Source organism: Thalia democratica, chromosome 6 (genome assembly GCF_965202585.1).
Source record: "Thalia democratica chromosome 6, ktThaDemo2.hap1.1, whole genome shotgun sequence".
NCBI lineage: Eukaryota > Metazoa > Chordata > Thaliacea > Salpida > Salpidae > Thalia > Thalia democratica.
The window spans coordinates 64,576,375-64,596,122 of record NC_139170.1 but is presented as its reverse complement, the minus strand read 5'-3'; the positions used below and the strand labels follow the sequence as shown (position 1 = coordinate 64,596,122).

The following is a 19,748-nucleotide window of genomic DNA, read 5'->3' as shown; positions in this document are numbered from 1 at the left end:
CTCTCCAGTGCTATAAAAGTTGTAAGCAATATATTGAAAGATCATATTAATTGTTTTTTACATTTAGTTGTTATAATAAAGGAGCTTAATATTTAACTACGACATTATTTTTGACAATAAATATATTTATATGGCTTTTATCTAAATTAAAAGATTTTTTGATCATTTAAATATGGTTTATTTCACTTCTTTTTTGAAGATTGTAGAAGTTAGTTTTTATAAGACTTTTGACCACTACTTTATAAATTTGTTATTATTTGAAATATAAATACATCGTAAAAAACACCAAATTACGTTAATAAATGACTAGTATTTTAGTTGTATTTACATTATTTTTTATTTAAGAAGTATACTCAAATATAAAATACATAACCTAAAATAACAGCAAAGATGTAAATAAAACTTTAAAAGTTAAAGCAATAAAACTTTAAACTCATTAATTAGTTAGGCATGGACAGCAATAAATTTAGCATGAACTTTTTTTTTGATTTAAGTTAAGTCCAACACATATTTTCACAAAAAACATTATTCATTATGTTATAATTTAAAATAATTTATTACCTTTAATTAGCATTAATCAAACAAACGATTATGAACATTCTAAAAGTCGTTAAGCTAATATTTTAAAAAGTTATTTTTTTAGTTAAACAATAACTTTTTTATATTTTATATAAAACTAATTTCCTTAAACTCATCTATTTATCTAGTTGTTAAATATTACATTCAATCAGCATATTCAAAATAAAAACAATTTTTAACTGTTTTTAAAGTTTACTACAATAAAAACAACTACGGATTCTAAAACTTACGTACCTTTATATAGAATATATCTATTCAACATTAATTTCTACACGGATTTATAAATGTTAAAAGTTTTTTTTTATAGTTTTAAAAGAGAGATTTTACATAGTTAAACACCTGAATCAAATCAAATAGTATAACAAGCCAGAATATTATAAATTATATCATTAAATTTATACATCAATAGAGTTATTTTGTTGTTTTGTCTTAATTTTAGTACTTAGAATTGTACTCAGCTATTACTTTAAGGTAGTCATGTACAATACTTCTTGGTACTTTACACTTCAATTCTGATTGTTGCTCTTTACTAAGTTTCTTATGACAGATACGTATATGCTTATTACGATTAGAGGCATTAGTAAACCACTTACCGCATTTTGCACAACCGTAAGGTTTTTCTCCTAAATGAATTCTAAAGTGTGTTACTAAATGGCTTTTCCGAGAAAACTTCTTCTTGCAAATATCACATTCATGAGCTTTTAATTTGGTATGAGTCAACATATGTTGTTTTAAATTATACTTTAGAGAAAATTTCTTCCTGCAAACTTCACACTGATGTTCTTTAATTCCAGTATGAACCAACATATGTGTTTTTACATGACTTTTTTGAGCAAAACTTTTGTCACATCTATCACATTTGAAAAGTTTGTCTTTGATATGAGTAACTAAGTGACGTTTCATATCACCTTTTCGAGCAAAATTCATATGACAAACATGACATTGAAACTCTTTTTTACCACTATGTACCAGCATATGACTTGTTAAATGGCTTTTTTTGATAAATATTTTCTTACAAATATCACATTTGTATGGTTTTTCTCCTGTATGTATTCTTTTGTGAATTTTCAGGTAGGATTTAGTTTTGAAAGTCTTCTTGCAAACATCACAAGAAACACTTTTAACAACTATATTACTTTTGTTTTGATCAGGATCAATCATAGTTTAAACTTAAGTGCTAAACAATATGTTCAGTAGTGTGTAATAAAAACATAGATTGATATACATGATTTCATTTATAAATATATAGTTGTTTAATGATAAATTTCAATCAATAAAAAAATACTTAATAATAAAATATTTTATGTTGTGATAATTTTTATGTAAGATTTTAAACTTAAGAAATTGAAGTTAAAACTAGTGTATTTTATTTTAAGGTAGTACTAAAAGAACATTTTTGAATTAAAACTAATTTTAAAATGTATTAAGTTTTTAAAAACATTTAACTTTTATACTATTAAAGATCTAAGAGCCGAGAGGTTACTGTAATACTAAATCAATATATTATTTATATTTGAAGTAACCACTTATTTTACAATGTATTAATACTGATTTTGGAATATTTTTAAACTTACTTATTAACTTACCTGTTGATTAAAAGTTACATGACCTTGTCAAAATCATTAAAAAAGTTGAAACTTTAAATAAACATTAATTTTTAATAAAAGTTGTGTAAACTAAATGTTATTTTAGATGCCGTTATTATTTATAAAATTTTCATTTCTATTATTTACTTTTAAACACTAAACTTATATCAAGTTGTAGAGAAACAATTATACTTCTCAAATTTATTTGAAAACGATTTTAATTACAAGAGAAGAACTGTTTTATTATAAATTTTATTTTAGATGCTATTAATAAAGTTTACATTTCTTAACGTTATTTTACGTGTTAATAAAAAAAATTATATCTAATTGCAAAGAAAAAAAAAGTCTTAAAATTACTTCAGTACTTTTTATTTTACAAGAGTAAAACTGTTTTAACAATTATAGTTCTGTTAATAAAAATTTTTAACACTTAGTTATCTACTATTTAGCAGTTGTACTATAATACAAATTCTTTAATATCTTACAGTAAGTAAATATAAAAAAATTACTTTCATCTAAATGAAAATTTTGGTTTTTAAACACTTTTTTAACTTTTTATTTTTAGAAATATCTTTTTTGTGTATCTGAAGTAGGTAAACTTATACTTGTACAAATTGGCTAATTTACGAGATAAAAAAACTATACAGAAAGTATTTCTTAATTGCTGACAACTTTTATTTTTTTAAAACTTAACTGTGATTAAAGTGCCAAGTAGCTAAGAAAAAAAATTTGTTTTAATTATTATATTGATCAAAATTTAAAATTTTATAAATTAAGAGATTGTTGTTGTTTAATCGAACTATTTAGTAAAACTTTGGATAAAACGGTTAAGATAGGGCAGAAAAAATCACCACCTAAATATAGCTAAATAAAGTGAACAATGAAGTCAATAGTTTAAAAACTTTTACAAGAAAAAGAAGTTAAAAATGTATTGAGTTATTTAGAAAAATTTGATATCATATTAAGTCGCAATATTTTTCAGAAAATTTTGTATTTTTTTAATTTTTAAAAATAAGTTTATGGTTGTCGAAGTTATAATGTATCTTACGTTAGTAATACTGTTTTCAAAACATAGCATAATCTGCTTGTACGAATAAAAAAAATTCGTTGATAAGTTAACTTATACTTTTTTTAGTCTGAAATAAAACCTTATGTGAGGAAAGCAAGTCAGTTGATGTCTTTTTAAAAATGAAAAATCGATTTTTTTGGTAATAAACTCTATATAAAATTTAGGTTAAAGTAGTACCGTTAGATTAATACGATGATTACTTACTAAAAACTTTAATTTTTGTTTCTATAAGTGTTAGCTATTAGAAATTTTATTTTAGCTTTAGCTAGTTGATACAAGCATGAGTTGTATGATTCAATAATCAAGATACTTTTTGTACTCCAGATACTTAAATCAAAATTTTCATAAAAAAATAGCCTGTTTTTAGTCATTAAATTAACTGCCATTACCCTTTCTTAATTTATACCTCTGTATTGCGTAAAATGATTATATAAATTTGGGCTAACGTCATTTAAACCGATACATTTTCAGAAATTTAATAATACTGATATAAACAGGGTGGCAACTGGTTTTTGAAAGTACTCGTTTTTAGGTAATTTTTTAGTTTAAAACTAAGTGAAATGAAAAAAAAAAACGTTTTAATTGGTATAACAACATTGAAAACATACTGTAAAACTAGTTTAAATGTGTTTTTTTAATATACACAGTTTTAGATGATGACAAAAAATGTTTATCTAAATATTAGACTTTTCATTTTGAATAAAAACTTTGTTACTTAACATGTAAAAATTGTAAACATTCTAAGTTTTTTTTAATGTTTCATACTCAAAAACTAAAAGACTATCACAGATAAAAACCTAAAATATAAAATAAAATAAAACAAAATTAAATACAGAAACAAAAACGAAAATAAATAACAGATACAATATATTTTTAAGCTTTTCTTCGGCTGAAACACTTTCTTTGGACATTTAAAACAAAACAAATTTTTACAAAAACATATCGCGCAGTAAACTATTTTATTAAAGATGTAATAAATTTTAGATTGTAAGTAAACCTATCTATAATAATGCTTTGAAAAAAAAAACTATAATTAAAATTCTTAATAAAAAACATAAAGAGTTGAATTTAAACATAAACTTTCTAAAAAACTTAAAACAGTAAAATAAAATTAATTAAATGTGTAACACTCTAAGTTATTTATATTTCTTATATTTTGAAGTACTATTAAAAAAACAATAATATAACTAAAATAACCTTGAAAAGCTAGATTTTATCTAGTTATCCTTATTTACCAAGTTTTTTGATAAAATAATGTCAAAAGTAAAAAAGGAGTATATATAACTTGTGGAAATTTTATAAATTTTTAATAAAAACAAATTGTAGAGTAATCTTCCTTTATTGTACCAACATATGTTTCTGTGTGTTAACGAATCAACTCACTTCAACTGGATTCCGTAAAAAATAATTACTGTAATGAAAGAATAGAAGCATAGAATAAAGTTGGTGTATACATGTTTTTTATTAAAATAGAATAATTTTTACATATATTACTTAATAATATGTAAAATACTTAATATTAAATCCGACTGTTATAAAACTATATAATATTTGTAATTATTCAGTCTAAAACAAGTAAAGTAAACTAAAATACACAACAAAACAACAAATCATTATTTAAACAAAGCACACACGTTAATGGGAAAAATAACTGATTCAAATTTACTGTTGTTAATCAATGAACAAAATACATTCATTACATCTAATAATTACGTCACAATATAAATGAGGTTATTTCAACTTTTTAAATTGTATTGCAAAATTTGTTAACTTAGTTTTTATGTTTGTAATCTATTTTGAACAAAATAAAACATCAACCATTAGTTAGTGAATCAATAAAATTTAACACCAACTTTATTCTATGCTTCTTATCTTTCATTACAGTAATTATTTTTTACGGAACCAAGTTGAAGTGATTTGATTCGTTAACACGCAGAAACATAGGCTGGTACAATAAAGGAATATAACTGTATAGTTTTGTTTTTATTTATATTCCAGTGAAGTTACTTTACTAGGATCTTTAGTTAGCAAACGATTAAACCTATATTTTGAACAGTTAAATTTTTAATAATATTTTATAAATCTAAATCAAAACTAAAAGTATGTATATATATTGGAAAAGTACGATTTTAAAAATACTGGTACTTATGTTTCATAAAGCTTTAATCATCAGCTAGTTAAATTCAAAATAAAAAGCACTGTACTCAACAAATATGGGAAAGTTATGCAAAAGAACAAAAAATCAGTATGACGTAATACTGTCCATTTCAAAACTTCTGTACAAAAATCGGTATTCCTTCAAACTAATCAAACAACTAAAATTCTCAAAGACAACAGTTGAAGGACTATAAAATACTTAAAATTGTTTGTATTTTAAGAGGTTCTTTTTCATATGTCGACAAGACGATATAAATTCGCTCCTTAATACAAACAACCATCTTTTTTTAACGCATACATTACGGCTGTTGATTCTTCAAAGCATTATATAACGTAATATATGATATGATTTGATAAGTAAAAAAAACTAAATATAATTTTTAAAAAGGATTTCGGAATCAGACTAATCTACTATATTTTCCTTATTTAGTATATTAACTATGACTTTATCTACTAATTGTTTTTGTATTCTCATATAGCATTAAGTTGGTATTAAGTAGGTAGGTTTTATTTAAAAAAATTAAATAAACAAAACTCTAAAAGTTCCTTTAGTTTATTACCAATAATAGATCGTAATTAAAACTATTAGTTAAAAAGAGTTCATTTGTATATCATTACATTAAAACTAAATTGGTATATGAAAAATTTTTACAGTTATATTCATTTTAGTTTCCATACTTTAAAAAATAAATTTAAAAAATCTTTGTACAAAAAATGCTTATACAATTAAAAAAAATGTTTTAATAATTACAAACAATTTAAAAAAACTAAAACATCAGAGTAAAACTGCAAAAATGGTTAAAATCTAAAAACCATCAATAATTTTAAACCGCATCAGATATAATACAAACAAGCTTATAAAGATATTGATTAAATAAACAAAGTTTTAATAACTAAAATTAGTTCTAACGAGTTATGAGTCCCCTTCCACCAAGCTTTAAGTTAAATAACGAACCACCATATATAATTATTATTTCGAGTTGTATTCCGATATTGACTTAAGATATTCATATACAATTGTTTTTTGTATTTTGCACTTCAGTTCTGATTGTTGTCCTTTGTTTAACTCTTTATGATGAGTTTGTATATGCTTATTTCGATTAGAAGCTTGAGTAAACCACTTTCAACATTCTGCACATCCATAGGGTTTTTCTCCTAAGTGAATTCTAAAATGTTTTACTAAACTTTCTTTAAGAGAAAACTTATTTCGACATATATCACATTCATGAGCTTTTACTTTGGTGTGAGTCAACAAATGACGTTTCAAATTAAATTTTAGGGAAAATCTCTTCTCACAAATTTCACATTGAAAATCTTTTGTTCCAGTATGAACTAACATGTGTGTCTTAACATGACCTTTTTGAGTAAAATTATTGTCACAAAAATCACATTTGAATGCTCTTTGTTTAGTATGAGTAACCATGTGCTGTTTCAAGTTATGTTTATTTGCAAATTCATTCAAACAAACTATACATTGAAAATCTTTCTTACCACTATGTAGCAACATATGACCAGTCAAAGTAGACTTTTGGGTAAATCTTTTGTTACAATTATCACATTGAAAGTCTTTCTTACCACTATGCACCAACATGTGCTTTGTTAAACTGCTATTCTGAGCAAAATGTTTACTACAAATTGAACATTGGAAGTCTTTTATACCACTATGTACTAGCATATGTCGTTTCAAGCCACTTTTCCGAGCAAAACCTTTACCACAATCTTCACATTTGTATAGCTTTTCTCCTGTATGAATTCTTTTATGAACAATCAAGTGTGATTTAAATTTGAAACTCTTATTGCAAACATCACAATTTATACATAAAGAACTTAAATTACTCTTAGCACGTCCATTATTGTCCATAGTTAATAAACAAAACATTTAAGTAAGATTTAAAGGTAAATATTTAATTTTTTTTAAGTGTATTTAATTAAAGCTTATAACGTATGATAATTTCAACATATAATTAATCTAATTATTTTGTAATTTTGTTACCTTTTTGATAAAAGCAAGGGAAATCAAAAAGTTATATTTAATATATCTTTTTTAGTTTTCCCTTGTCTATGATTCTAAAAAATATTTTTATATTTTACAAATATGTTTACTTTACTTAGTTAAACAATTTCTTACATATGAACATGTAATTTTGAAACCATTTTTGGAAAACATTTTTAATTCTCTAATATATGCTACAGTTAGAACTGTATGAATTAGAGTGCTCAACACATATGAGCTTAAATATTAAAAAAATTTCAACGATTGTTACTTTAGCTGACATTGTTTCTCCTCAAAAGATCTTCAAAGGTTTTTAAGTAACAATAAAATAACATGAAGCACAAAATATATATATTGTAAAATTAAGTAACGAGAAAGTGTATAATTAGTAATTTTAGTTATACACTTAATAAGTAAATATAAGAAAAATATTTTAATTTGAAAACAAAAACTAAACAAATACACCGGACAAAATAAGTTCCAACAGTTAAATAAGTGGTTTTAATATTGTTAGAAAACACTTTTTTTTTTGGCATCTTAACAATAAAATTATTAATTAATTTTATGATTGAATATTTTCCGTGTGAATAGTAACGCTAAATATAAAGGAAGAAATATTTACTTAATTTAACTTAGTGTGCACAGTAGAATATTTTTCATAATTGCGTAGTTTAAAAAATAAAAGAAAATGTATTTTAATTTATACATTTAAGACAAAAGTTATATTGAGCTTATTACTTAACAATTGTTTCACGCTAAAGCGATGATCACAAGTAAACATGTAAACGAACTAACAAGTTGCAATGGACAAGCACTTTATAAAGTTTTAAATGAGTTATTAGTTGAATAAGTAATTAGTAAATTAGTTCTATTTAGGTTATTAGTAACAAGTAAAAAACTCAATATAACTTTTGTCTTAATTGTATAAAGGCTATTTAAGTGTGAAGCTCTCTAGAAATTTACTGTTTTAACCTCAATGTATTTTAATTTATCCTGTTGTCTTTATAACACAGAAATCTGTAAATAAAGTTAAATAGTATTTGTTAATTCATAACTTATTGAATTATAAATTTCTCAATATAAGGTCTTCTTCTATTTGATCAAAATACTGGTAAATGTCGTTGTTAACAAATATATTAGACTAAAACGTAACCAAACTCCGAACTTTATCTTAAATAAGTTAAATACAAATAAATTAGTAATTCTGATCGGTTGTTAATCCCTTGTAATATATTTTATTTTTTTAATAAAATTTGTGAATAACAGGATTATATTATGAATGTTTACTTGCAAACATCACAAATATTTTTTTTGTACTTTTCTTTTTGCTTTTATATTGACCATTCATAGATATGAATATGCAAAACGAACTCTAAAGCCTGGAATCAGTATTGATTGAGGAAGAAAGACCTGAGTTAAATACACAAATTGCATTAAATGGAAAAGAAAGTTATAAACATTTCTATAAGTAACTTCTTTACTTCAGTTTTATTTGTTAAGCTCCAAAGTTTGTATTTATTCGAGTTTATTCATCATCAATATTCAAAGTTATTTTTTAAGTTGCTTAATAACCAAAATGTTTTCAAAATATATTTAACATTTACCACTTGACAATTAAATGTGTATAGTTTTAAAGAACTTAGTGTAATAAAATATAAAATAAAATAAGTAATCTCTACCTAATAATTTGCAAATGGAATATAAAAAAGTTTAAAATCCTTTCTATAATATAACAGATTATATTGTTTTTAGTTCATTATTTTGTCAACTCTGAAAAACAATGTTTTTTATTATTATTTGAAAACAATTAGGTAAAAAATAACATTTTTGAGGCTAACTTTAAACTTTAGTAAAATCTTATTTTTATCAGTTATAATATACTACGGTTAAAAAAACACTCGAATTTGTAGTTGCAAGATTTCAAAAACTTGAAAACCACAAAATTTGTCAACTTAAAATTTTTTACTTAAATTATTTCACTACAAAATTCATCATTAAGACTGTTTGCTATTGTTAAAATAAGCAAATTATTTAAAACACTCACTCACTGCCCAATGCGATCAGATTTTTAAACTTTCAATAACCGGAAGGCTAACGCTATATATATAAAAAAATACGTTTTCATTAAACTAATCAAAACTTATAGTTTCTATAGCTATATGAAATACCAAAAATAATAACTTAAACTTATTTGGAATTAAGTCTCATGAAAATTAATTCGGTTATAAATTGTTTTTTATGCTGTTACTTACTTAAAGATAGTCTATCTATTTTAGCTGCAAATAATTAATTGTTAACTTCAAAGGGGTTCAAAAAAATTAATGATAAGATTTTTTTTGAAGTTCATCACTTTTATTATTCAACAAGACAAACGGTTCAAAAAACAAACGGTTTACATTATAAAGGTTACCAAGTTATTCAAAATAGTTTAATATTATAATAAAATTAAAATGTAGTTGCGTTTTAAAATATTACGAAAATATGTTTGGTTCACGTTTTTAACTTTAATTTTTATGTTGTAAAAAATTGTTTTTAACAAATTCTAAATCTTTAAATTTTAAATGTTTAAAAAAATAATGTACAATACATACAAAATTGCAGTCTTAATAGTTTACGTATATTAAGGATAACTTTTATTTGTATAAATTTATAAACAGAGATATAACAACAAAAAATGTATACGCTTATAGCTATAAAACAAATATTTTGATTATTCAAGTAGCTCGATTATTTAAAATAACGAAAAAAAATAGAGCCTCAAAAATTAGTAAGTGAATTGTAGTATTAATTAATATTATCCATAAAAAAGATTTAATTAAAGTTTACCGACAATCTTAATTTTAAAACAAACTGCAAAAATATATTTAATTATATGATAGTCATGAACAATGGTTCTTTGAATTTTACACTTCACTTCTGATTGCTTTTCTTTACATAGTTATTTATGACAAGTACGTATATTTTATTACGTGCAGAACTATCAGTGAACCACTTTCCGCATTCTGCACAACCATAAGGTTTTTCTCCTAAGTGAATTCTAAATTGATCAACTAATTGGCTTCTCCGAGAAAACTTCTTCTTGCAAATATCGCATTCATGAGCTTTTTATTTGGTCAACATGTGTCGCTTTAAATGAATTTCCCAAGAAAACTGTTTGAACAAACTTCACACTGATGTTCTTTTATTTTAGTATGAACTATCATATGTGTCTTTTTACATTACTTTTTGTATTAAAAATTTTGTCACACATATCACAGTTCAGGTAAACAGTTCAGATTTAATCGGTTATAAATTGTGGTTATCACTAAGCAATACCCGTATTAAGCTATAAGTGCAGTTCTAAAGACAATTAATAGACAATTAATAGATTATTTTGTTAATAATAAAAATCCTTTTTTAATCCATTAATTTGTACGCGGTTCCTGAGCAATACTTGATTAAAGGTGATTATTGTATTTAAAATTAAGCCTTTTTCAAGAAATAGACTAAGTTGTTAAAAGCTATTTTCGAAATAATTTTACCACAAAATTCATCATGAGTCTGTCTACTATTATTGAAAGAAGCAAATTTTTTGGTGAACTCACTAAATAATCTAACCAATCATTTTAAAAACTGTTTAATTTTTTCTTAATTAAAAAGCTACCGCTGTTTTTATAAACAATATACTTTTTGCATTAAATTAACAAATAATTAGTTTTTGTAACCAAATGTAAAACTAAAAAATTTAAATTGAAAGTCATATACAACGATATTTAAGTAAAAATTAAATCTGTTATGACTCATTCTTACTGCTGATTAGTTAATAAAAAATGGTCTATATAAGATTTTTTTTTTACTTTTATTAAACAATAATTTAATAACGCTTGTTAGATTCACATTATAATTGTCAATTAGTTATGCACAACAATTTTTTTAAAAGACTCATGTAAAAGTTTTTGCTGTAAAGTGCTACAAAAAGTACTTTATACCAATTTTAATATCACAGAAAAATATTTTTTACAAATTTATAGTTAAAAAAAGTTAGAATTAATTGAAAAAAAAATAATAATGTATACAAATAACAGTCTTATAAATTTTATTAAAATAAATTTACCATTAGAGATATCACAACAAAAGTTTATATATTCATAGCATTAAAAAATATTTTTTTATTAATATTTAAATAGCTCAATCATATAAAAAAATAAATTATCTAATAAGTATTAATCAAAATTATACAAAAATAAAGGAGATATTTAAATTTTACAGAAAAGTTTAATTTTATAACAAGCTGCTAACTATAAATAGAATTGTATTCAGAAATTGTTTTAAGGTAGTCATAAACAATAGTTCTTTGAATTTTACACTTCAGTTCCGACTGTTGTACTTTACTCAACTCTTTATGATGGGTTTTTACATGCCTTGTACGATTCGAACAATCAGTAAACCATTTTCCACATTCTGCACAACCATAAGGTTTTTCTCCTAAGAGAATTCTAAAGTGTCTAACTAAACTACTTTTCTGAGAAAACTTCTTCTTGAAAATATCACACTCATGTGATTTGACTTTAGTATGAGTCATCATATGACGATTCAAATCACTATTTCGAGAAAACTTCTTCTCACAAACTTCACACTGATGTTCTTTTATTTTAGTATGAACTAGCATATGTGCCTTTACATTACTTTTTGTACTAAAACTGTTGTCACACATATCACATTTGAAAAGTTTATCTTTAGTGTGAGTAATTGAATATTGTTTTGAATAAAATTTGCGAGCAAAATTTTTATGACAAATATGACATTGAAAATCTTTTTTACCATTATGCACCAACATGTGTTTTGTTAAATTACCTTTAGTAGTAAAACTTTTATCACAACTATCACATTTGAATGGCTTTTCTCCTGTATGAATTCTTTTGTGAATAACCAATTTATATTTAGCTGTAAAATTTTTATCACAAACATCACACTTGTATGGTTTTTCTCCGGAATGAACTCTTTTGTGTCTGATTAGATAAGATTTATATTTAAAGCTTTTCTCACAGACATCACAAGTAATACTTATAGCATTTAGACTACCTCTCGTAGGTACATATTCATCCATAACTAAAGTTGCTAGACAAAAGCTATTTGACGTGAAAACTAAATAAAATAGAAAACAACATTTATCAAGTTTGTTATCCATTTTTAAAAAGCATATTACACAAAATATAACTATAATAAAAGTTTTAAGAAACTTTATATTCTTTTCTCTTTTTATTGTTCATAGATAATTTTAGACGATTATTATCTTATCATATTAAAATATTTAAAAGCAATTAGAAATGAAATATTTAAATAGTGAGTATAAAACAACTACAAATTTTTTTTTCTTTATTTGTTTAACTAAAGGTTATTAACTTTTAATAACTTGGCACATCAGATTACTGAATTAGAAATTTATAACCACTAAATTTATTTGTTCTAATTTTAGTCAAAATTTGTTTTAAAAATTTTTGTAAACAATAATATATAATAACAATTGTGTATGTTAAATTTTATTTCATATGCAATAGTTGTTAATAAAGTCTACTTTTTGACTTTCTTTATTTTTAAACTCTTACATAAATATCTTATTGTAGAGAAACAACCATAACTCTCAAACTAACTTGAAAACATTTTTATTTTCCGGTAAAAAAACAGTTTTACAGGATAAAACAGTTTTTAACAATTTAAACAACACATTTGTTTTAAATATTTTTGGCTCTTAGTTACTCTTTTCATTAGAGTTTTACTAAAATAACAAAATTATAAATTTTATGCTTTAAAAATGTTAAAGTAAACCAAAAAACAAAATTTATTTTAATCTGGATAAATATGTTGGCTGTCAAAAAGTATTTTAAATTAATTTTTTTTTGTACTTAACAATGGCAAACTGTAATTTATACAGTTTTTATTAATAATAAACAAGACTGAAAGCACTTTTTAATTGCTGAAACTTTTTTGTTATACTTATTAAAACTTAACTGTGAATAAAACTGCCAAATAACTTAGAGTAAAACAAAATTCCCCATTAAACGGAACCAAAAGTCGAATTTATTTATTTTATGAAATTTTGGTCGTTTAGTTGAGACATTGAGAAACTTTTTGTTAGGATAGAGCAAAAAAAAAACACTCCCTGAATAAACTTAGATAAACTTGTTAACTTAGTCAGTATTTATAGAAATTCTACTAGAAAAACAAGTATAAAAATAGCTGAATTGTTTTAAAACCATTTGATAACATATCAAATTGCAACACTTTCTCAAAACTCGTAGTTGTGTTGTTTTTTAAATTCATAGTTGTCGTTTTGAAATGTATCTTTCAATAGTTGTTCTGTTTTTATACATCGCCTAACCTGCTTTTATCAACGCTATAAGTATGATTAAATTTATTCTATAAGTGAAGTTTTTTTTCTCTTTATTGTTAAAAAACGTTATAATAAGAAAAGCGAAACAATTTTTGTCGTACTTAAAAATCAAAATTCGATTTTTTTTCAATAAAAGACTTTATGTATTATTTAGGTAAAAGTAGTAACGTTATATTAATTTAAAACGATAACTATCACTATAAACTATTAATAATAGATAATGAACTTTACCACAAGATCAGCAACAACAGCATCCGAGACAACCTAAGACCGGTTTTATCCTAATCATAATTTCAGACTTAATAATCAGGTAGGCATAACCATATGATTTTCTGATTAAATGTGTGACTAAATCACTTTTTGTTTTAGAACTTTCTTTTTGCAAATATCATATGTTGTACTTTAGTAAAAGTCAACATATGACGATTCAAATCACCTATTTGAGAAAAATTCTTCTCACAAATACTATATTGAAAATTCTTAAACCGGTGTGAACTAGCATATTTTTCTTTAAATAATTTTTCCATGAAAATATTTTGTCATAAACTTCACAATTGAGCGTTTTTCTTTGGTGTGAGTAACTAAATGTGGTTTAAAGTAACCTTTAATAGTTTTTATTTTTCAGAATACATTAGAATTTTATTTACTACTATGAACCAACATGTGAATTATTTATGTTTTTGAGCAAAATTTTTATCGCAAGAATCACATTTGTAAGGCTTATTTTCTGTATTATCTGTCTTATGGTCGTTTAGACAATATTTATTTTTAGAATTTTTCTTGCAAACATTAAAAGTCTTACTTTTTTGCAATCATATTAATTTTGCTTTGACCAGATTCATCCATAGCTAAAAATAAACTAGCTAAAAATTTACTTATTTGACATTTAAAACTTTGAAAATTTAAATATTTTATATTTACTTGTAAAGTAAGTGTTGTTTTATTGGATGTTACTGAAGTATCATGTGAAGATTCGTTTCTAGTAAATCTCTTAATACATAAATCACAATTAAAAAGCTTTTCTTTAGAGCGAGTAACTGAATGTTTTTTGATAACCTTTTTGAGCAGAAAACTTTCCAACATCATGTAACTTAAAGTGTTTTATTCCAGTACAAACTTACATATGTGTCTTAACATGACTTCTTAAAGTGAAATGCTTGTCACACAAATCACGTTTGAATCTTTTTTTTAGTGATAGTAGCTAAGTGTTGTTTTAAATCGCAACCAACGAGACATATAAAATTTTGTTTTCGAATATTGTCTAAATTTAGTATTAATCAATACTTACTATTATTTTATATTTCACTTAATCTACTGTACAGAATAAATTATTTTAGTTTTTTTTAACAAAATAATTTTCAGTTAAAGTAGAACATAATAAATAAAAGTAAAGATTTTTTGCACGGTGTTTTACTTAAATTAAAGTAGTTTAGTTACTCTTCTACAAGTTAAATGGCATTTATTTGGTCTTTATAAATACTTAAACTTTTGTACATCTATAAAGTATTTAAAAAAAATTAAAACATCTCGTTTTATTTACAACTGTGGAAAATGTTTGCAACCTGTAAAATTTGGTTGTCAAGCAACAATCTGCTTTTTAGTTAAAATCAATAAGATTACTAGACACTGTTTTGTAGCAATTAAAAGTGTATACTTTATATTATTAATAAACTATGCATATTTTTTTATTATTTTAACGTGTATTTGCGTAGTGTTTACTGTGGTTTTGTCTGTTACTTGAAGGTCTATTCAAACTAAATTAAGATGAAATAAGTTAGAAAAATATCTTCGAGCTTAATTAAAGTTAGGCTACGTAATAAAGTTGAATAAGTATACTATACTAAAAACCTGAAAGTGATTTATTACATAACTTAGAAAACTCTTGAAATAAAAGTGCTCAATATATAAAAGCTAAATTATTAAAGTTTGAATTTTGGAAGGCCATTAAGAAGCGGATACAGGATTCTTTAAATATAAAAAATGAACTAACTTCCAAGTACCCCAATTTTAGATCTATAAATTTTTAATTTTTATTTATTTTTGTAAATATGATTTATGTAGAATACACCACCCTAAGTTTTCTTTATTATTATTATTACTTTCAGTTCATTTATATGTATTATTTGACGAATGTTTAAACTTAGTTTTTATTGTCCAGTCAATTGATTTTCCCAATTTTAACTTAAGTACATAATAAAAATGACTAACTATTTACGAATTGATTACTTTCTCATAACTTAATCTTACCCTATATATTTTTTGGCTTCGTGTTGTTATATTGTTACTTATAAAGCTTTAAAAACACTAAGAACAATGTAAGCTAAAGAAATAATAGCAAAAAAAAAATTTTTTAATTTCTTACTTAACTATTAAAAAAAAAACAACCTGTAAAACAACTTAAAACTTTATTAAGACGCTCAATGCAAATTTTTCACCAACCAAATATGATATACAACAGTAAGTAACTAGCTCTAAAAATTCTTATAATATGAATAAACGGGTATACTCACAATTCCCACCTACGCACAATTACCACCTGCAGAACTCCTAACAAAAATGTTTTTTTTTTTACTTTATCTGTTTATCTTATTTATAATTTACTAACTTGTTTTTTATTCTCACTGACATTTCTAACCCTTACCCTTGGTTAGTTAGCAGTTCTGAAATTTTATCAGGTTGGATTGGGACGCAGCAATACCCGAATAAAGGTGAAAATGCTACACTAAATATTCAACTTATTCTAAGTAACAGACTAAGTTGTTTAAAACAAAAAACTCTTTAGAATTTATCAATTTAGAAATTTTAAAACTATTTTACCAGAAATTTTATCAAGTATGTTCTATTACTATTAAAAAGATAAAACGCTTCGTGTTTTGTTAAAGATTAAGCTTATATTAAGATATAGATTGTTGTTTTTTAGCTTTAAAATTGTTTTCAAAAATAATTTACCACAACATTTCATCTTGGGGATGTTTACTATTATAAAAAGAAGCAAAATGTTTATTGCACTCACTCAATACTCTATACGATCGGTTTTAAGAACTGCTAAAGTTTGCATTAACTGGAAGGCTAGAGCTATAACATTAATTTTTATAGCCATTGTAATAACCGAAAAGCAAATTAAAACTCATATGCAATAGATGTAAAAGTTATATCTGATTTAATTCATTATAAACAGTCTATCTATTAAACCAGAAAATACTTATATGTAGATTTTAGAGGGACCGACAATTTTTTAGATGTTAAGTCCTATTTTTAAAGTTCATTACTTTTAATAAACTTTAATTCAGCCAACGGTTCTTAAACTTACATTATCTTGGTACACGTAATATATATATATATATATTATATGCACTTTAATTAAACGATGAACAGGAATTTAACATTTTAAATAAAATTAAAAGGTAGTTTTGTGTTTTAAATTATAACAACAAATTATAACTTTCTATTATAAACTTAAATTTTTCTATCACAAAAATATGCTTTCAACTAATTCATAATTTATTAAATTTGAATTATTAAAAAAGTCTACATTATATACAAAATTAGTCTTTATTGTTAATGTTTATTTAAAATAAACTTAATTAATATAAACTTATAAAAGATATATCAACAAAAATTTTATATTTAATAGCTTTTAAGTAATTTGTTTTATTCTTGAATAGCTTCATCATATAAAATACCTATCAAAAATAGAGGCTAATAAATTAGTGTAAAGTATAAATAATAATAATTAAAATTATACATACAAAAAAAGTTACTTATAATTTACCGATAAACTAATTCTTATTACAAACTACTGACAATAATTAGAATTGAATTCAGAAATTGTTTTAAGATAGTCATGAACAATACTTCTTTGTATTTTACACTTCAGTTTTGATTGATTTTCTTGACTGAGCTCCTTATGATGAGTAAGTATATGGTTACCTCGAGTTGAACTTTGAGTAAACCACTTTCCACATTCTGCACAACCGTATGGTTTTTCTCCTAAGTGAATTCTAAAGTGTTCGACTAAATCACCTTTACGAGTAAATTTCTCAACAACTCAATGTATATATTAAAAAACTATTTACAGTAAACTTTATTTCAGATGCAATTGTTAATAATAAAATTCACACTTTTGAGGTTATTTTACTTTTATTAAAGTATTATAAATTATAAAACTTATATTAAAGTATATATATTATTTTTTAGTTCTAAATTAAATGACTAATTGCAGAGTAACAGTTATATTTCTTAAACTTACTTTAAAACTTTCCGATTGCATAAGACTAAAACAGTTTTTAATAATATAACCAAGATTTTTGTTTTAAATAATTTTAACACCTAGTTACCTTATATTTATTAGTTATACTACGATACGTATACTTATAATTGGTACGTTTAAATAATTTTAAATTAAACTTTCAAATAAACTTTTAATTTATACTGAATAAAAATGGTGGCTGTCAAATTATACTTTAGTCTAAGTTTAAAGATTCAGTGTATCTGACAGTTACAAACTGTAGTTATTCAATTTTTTAGATATGAGATAATAGACTAAACATAAAGCACTTCTTAATTGCTGACAATGTTTTTCATATATTACCAGAAGTTTGATTAAAATATTTTAGCAAAGTTAAAGTTATTTAAGTTCGTTTAGTCACGACATTAAGTTAATTTTTATTAAAAGGTTCAGATAGGGCAGAAGAAAGCACCACTTTAATATAGCTAAATAAATTGAACGATTTTGTCAAAAACTTTAAAAAATTTATTATGAAAACAAGTCAAAAACAGCTGAATCGTATTAAAAACATTAGATAACATATTAAGTTGCATTATTTTTTAGAAAGTTTAGTAGTTTTGTTAATTTTATTAATTAGTTTAAGATTGTCATGGGTAATAATGTGTCTTTCAATATTTATTCTGTTTTTAAATAGAATCTAGTTCACTTTTAACAACTTTAGAAGTATAAATATTATTCATTTCTAAGTGAAGATTTTTTATTTTCTTTAATGTGAAACAAAATCTTTTGTGAGAACAGCAACTTAGCTTGTGCCATATTTAAAAATGAAATATATATATTTTATTAATAAAACTCATGTACAGTTTAGGTAAAATTAGTAGCTTTATTTATATACGAAGATTACCTAATATAAACTACATAGTTTCATTCTAGAAGCTTCGGAAGCTGTGAAAAATTGCTTTGATATTTGATACAAGCATGTGTTGATACATCAAGATCAAGATACTTTTTGAACACCAGATACTTAAAAAACGACAGTAAGTGTGTCTGTTTTGAGGTTATTAAACATTGTTGTACAGATTTCTTAACTTGAACATTTGTTTTGTGTAAGATGGTTATATAGATTTGTGCAAACGTAGTTCAAACAAAACAGTAAATTATAAACAGATATAAACGAGGTGGCCATTTGTTTCACAAGTATTTTGAATTTCTTCAAAGGTTATTAGAATACAAGTTTTAAATGTTTTTAATTTAAAATCTAGATCAAAGTAAAAAAAAACCGTGTTAATTGGTAATGCTACATTAAAAAAATACTGTAAAGCTACTTCAAACGTGTTTAATTAGTATTTAGATTTTTGATAACGACGAAAAAAGTTTTAATGACAAATATTTTGAGTAAAATTGAAAAATTATTACTTAACATGTAAAAGTTGTATAAACCTCGAGGTGTTTTAGTAGTTTTTCTCAACGTTCAAGGTTTTCAAAGTTTTTTTTTTCTCAAGTTCTAGGATTCCAGGTTTAGTGGTGACCCTGTTAGCAGTGTGAAGCCTTGCTAAAATTTTCTTTTTTAAATAAAATTAAAGTATACTAAAAACAAAGTTAAAATATTTTATATACTAATCGATATTAATTTTTCTTAATTCAAAGAAAAAAAATCATCTTTAACAAACATTACTTTTTGATTATTACAAATTGAGTTCTGTTGAATGAGATTCTAGCACAACTTTTAGCAAATGACACTCTTTTAAATATTTGTTGTTTTCAAT

At 23.5% G+C, this 19,748-nt stretch overlaps 1 protein-coding gene across 1 annotated transcript; it reads right to left on the bottom strand.

The window, feature by feature from the left end:
• Window positions 1–1,014: 1,014 nt before the first annotated feature.
• LOC145839327 (uncharacterized) lies at window positions 1,015–12,032 on the bottom strand. Its single transcript, XM_082946916.1, has 4 exons — window positions 11,729–12,032; window positions 10,354–10,485; window positions 6,577–6,747; window positions 1,015–1,706 (listed from the first exon to the last, which is right to left on the bottom strand). The coding sequence occupies exons 1-4, from the start codon at window positions 12,030–12,032 to the stop codon at window positions 1,015–1,017; spliced, it is 1,299 nt and encodes a 432-aa protein (XP_082803042.1).
• Between the last annotated feature and the right edge of the window lie 7,716 nt (window positions 12,033–19,748).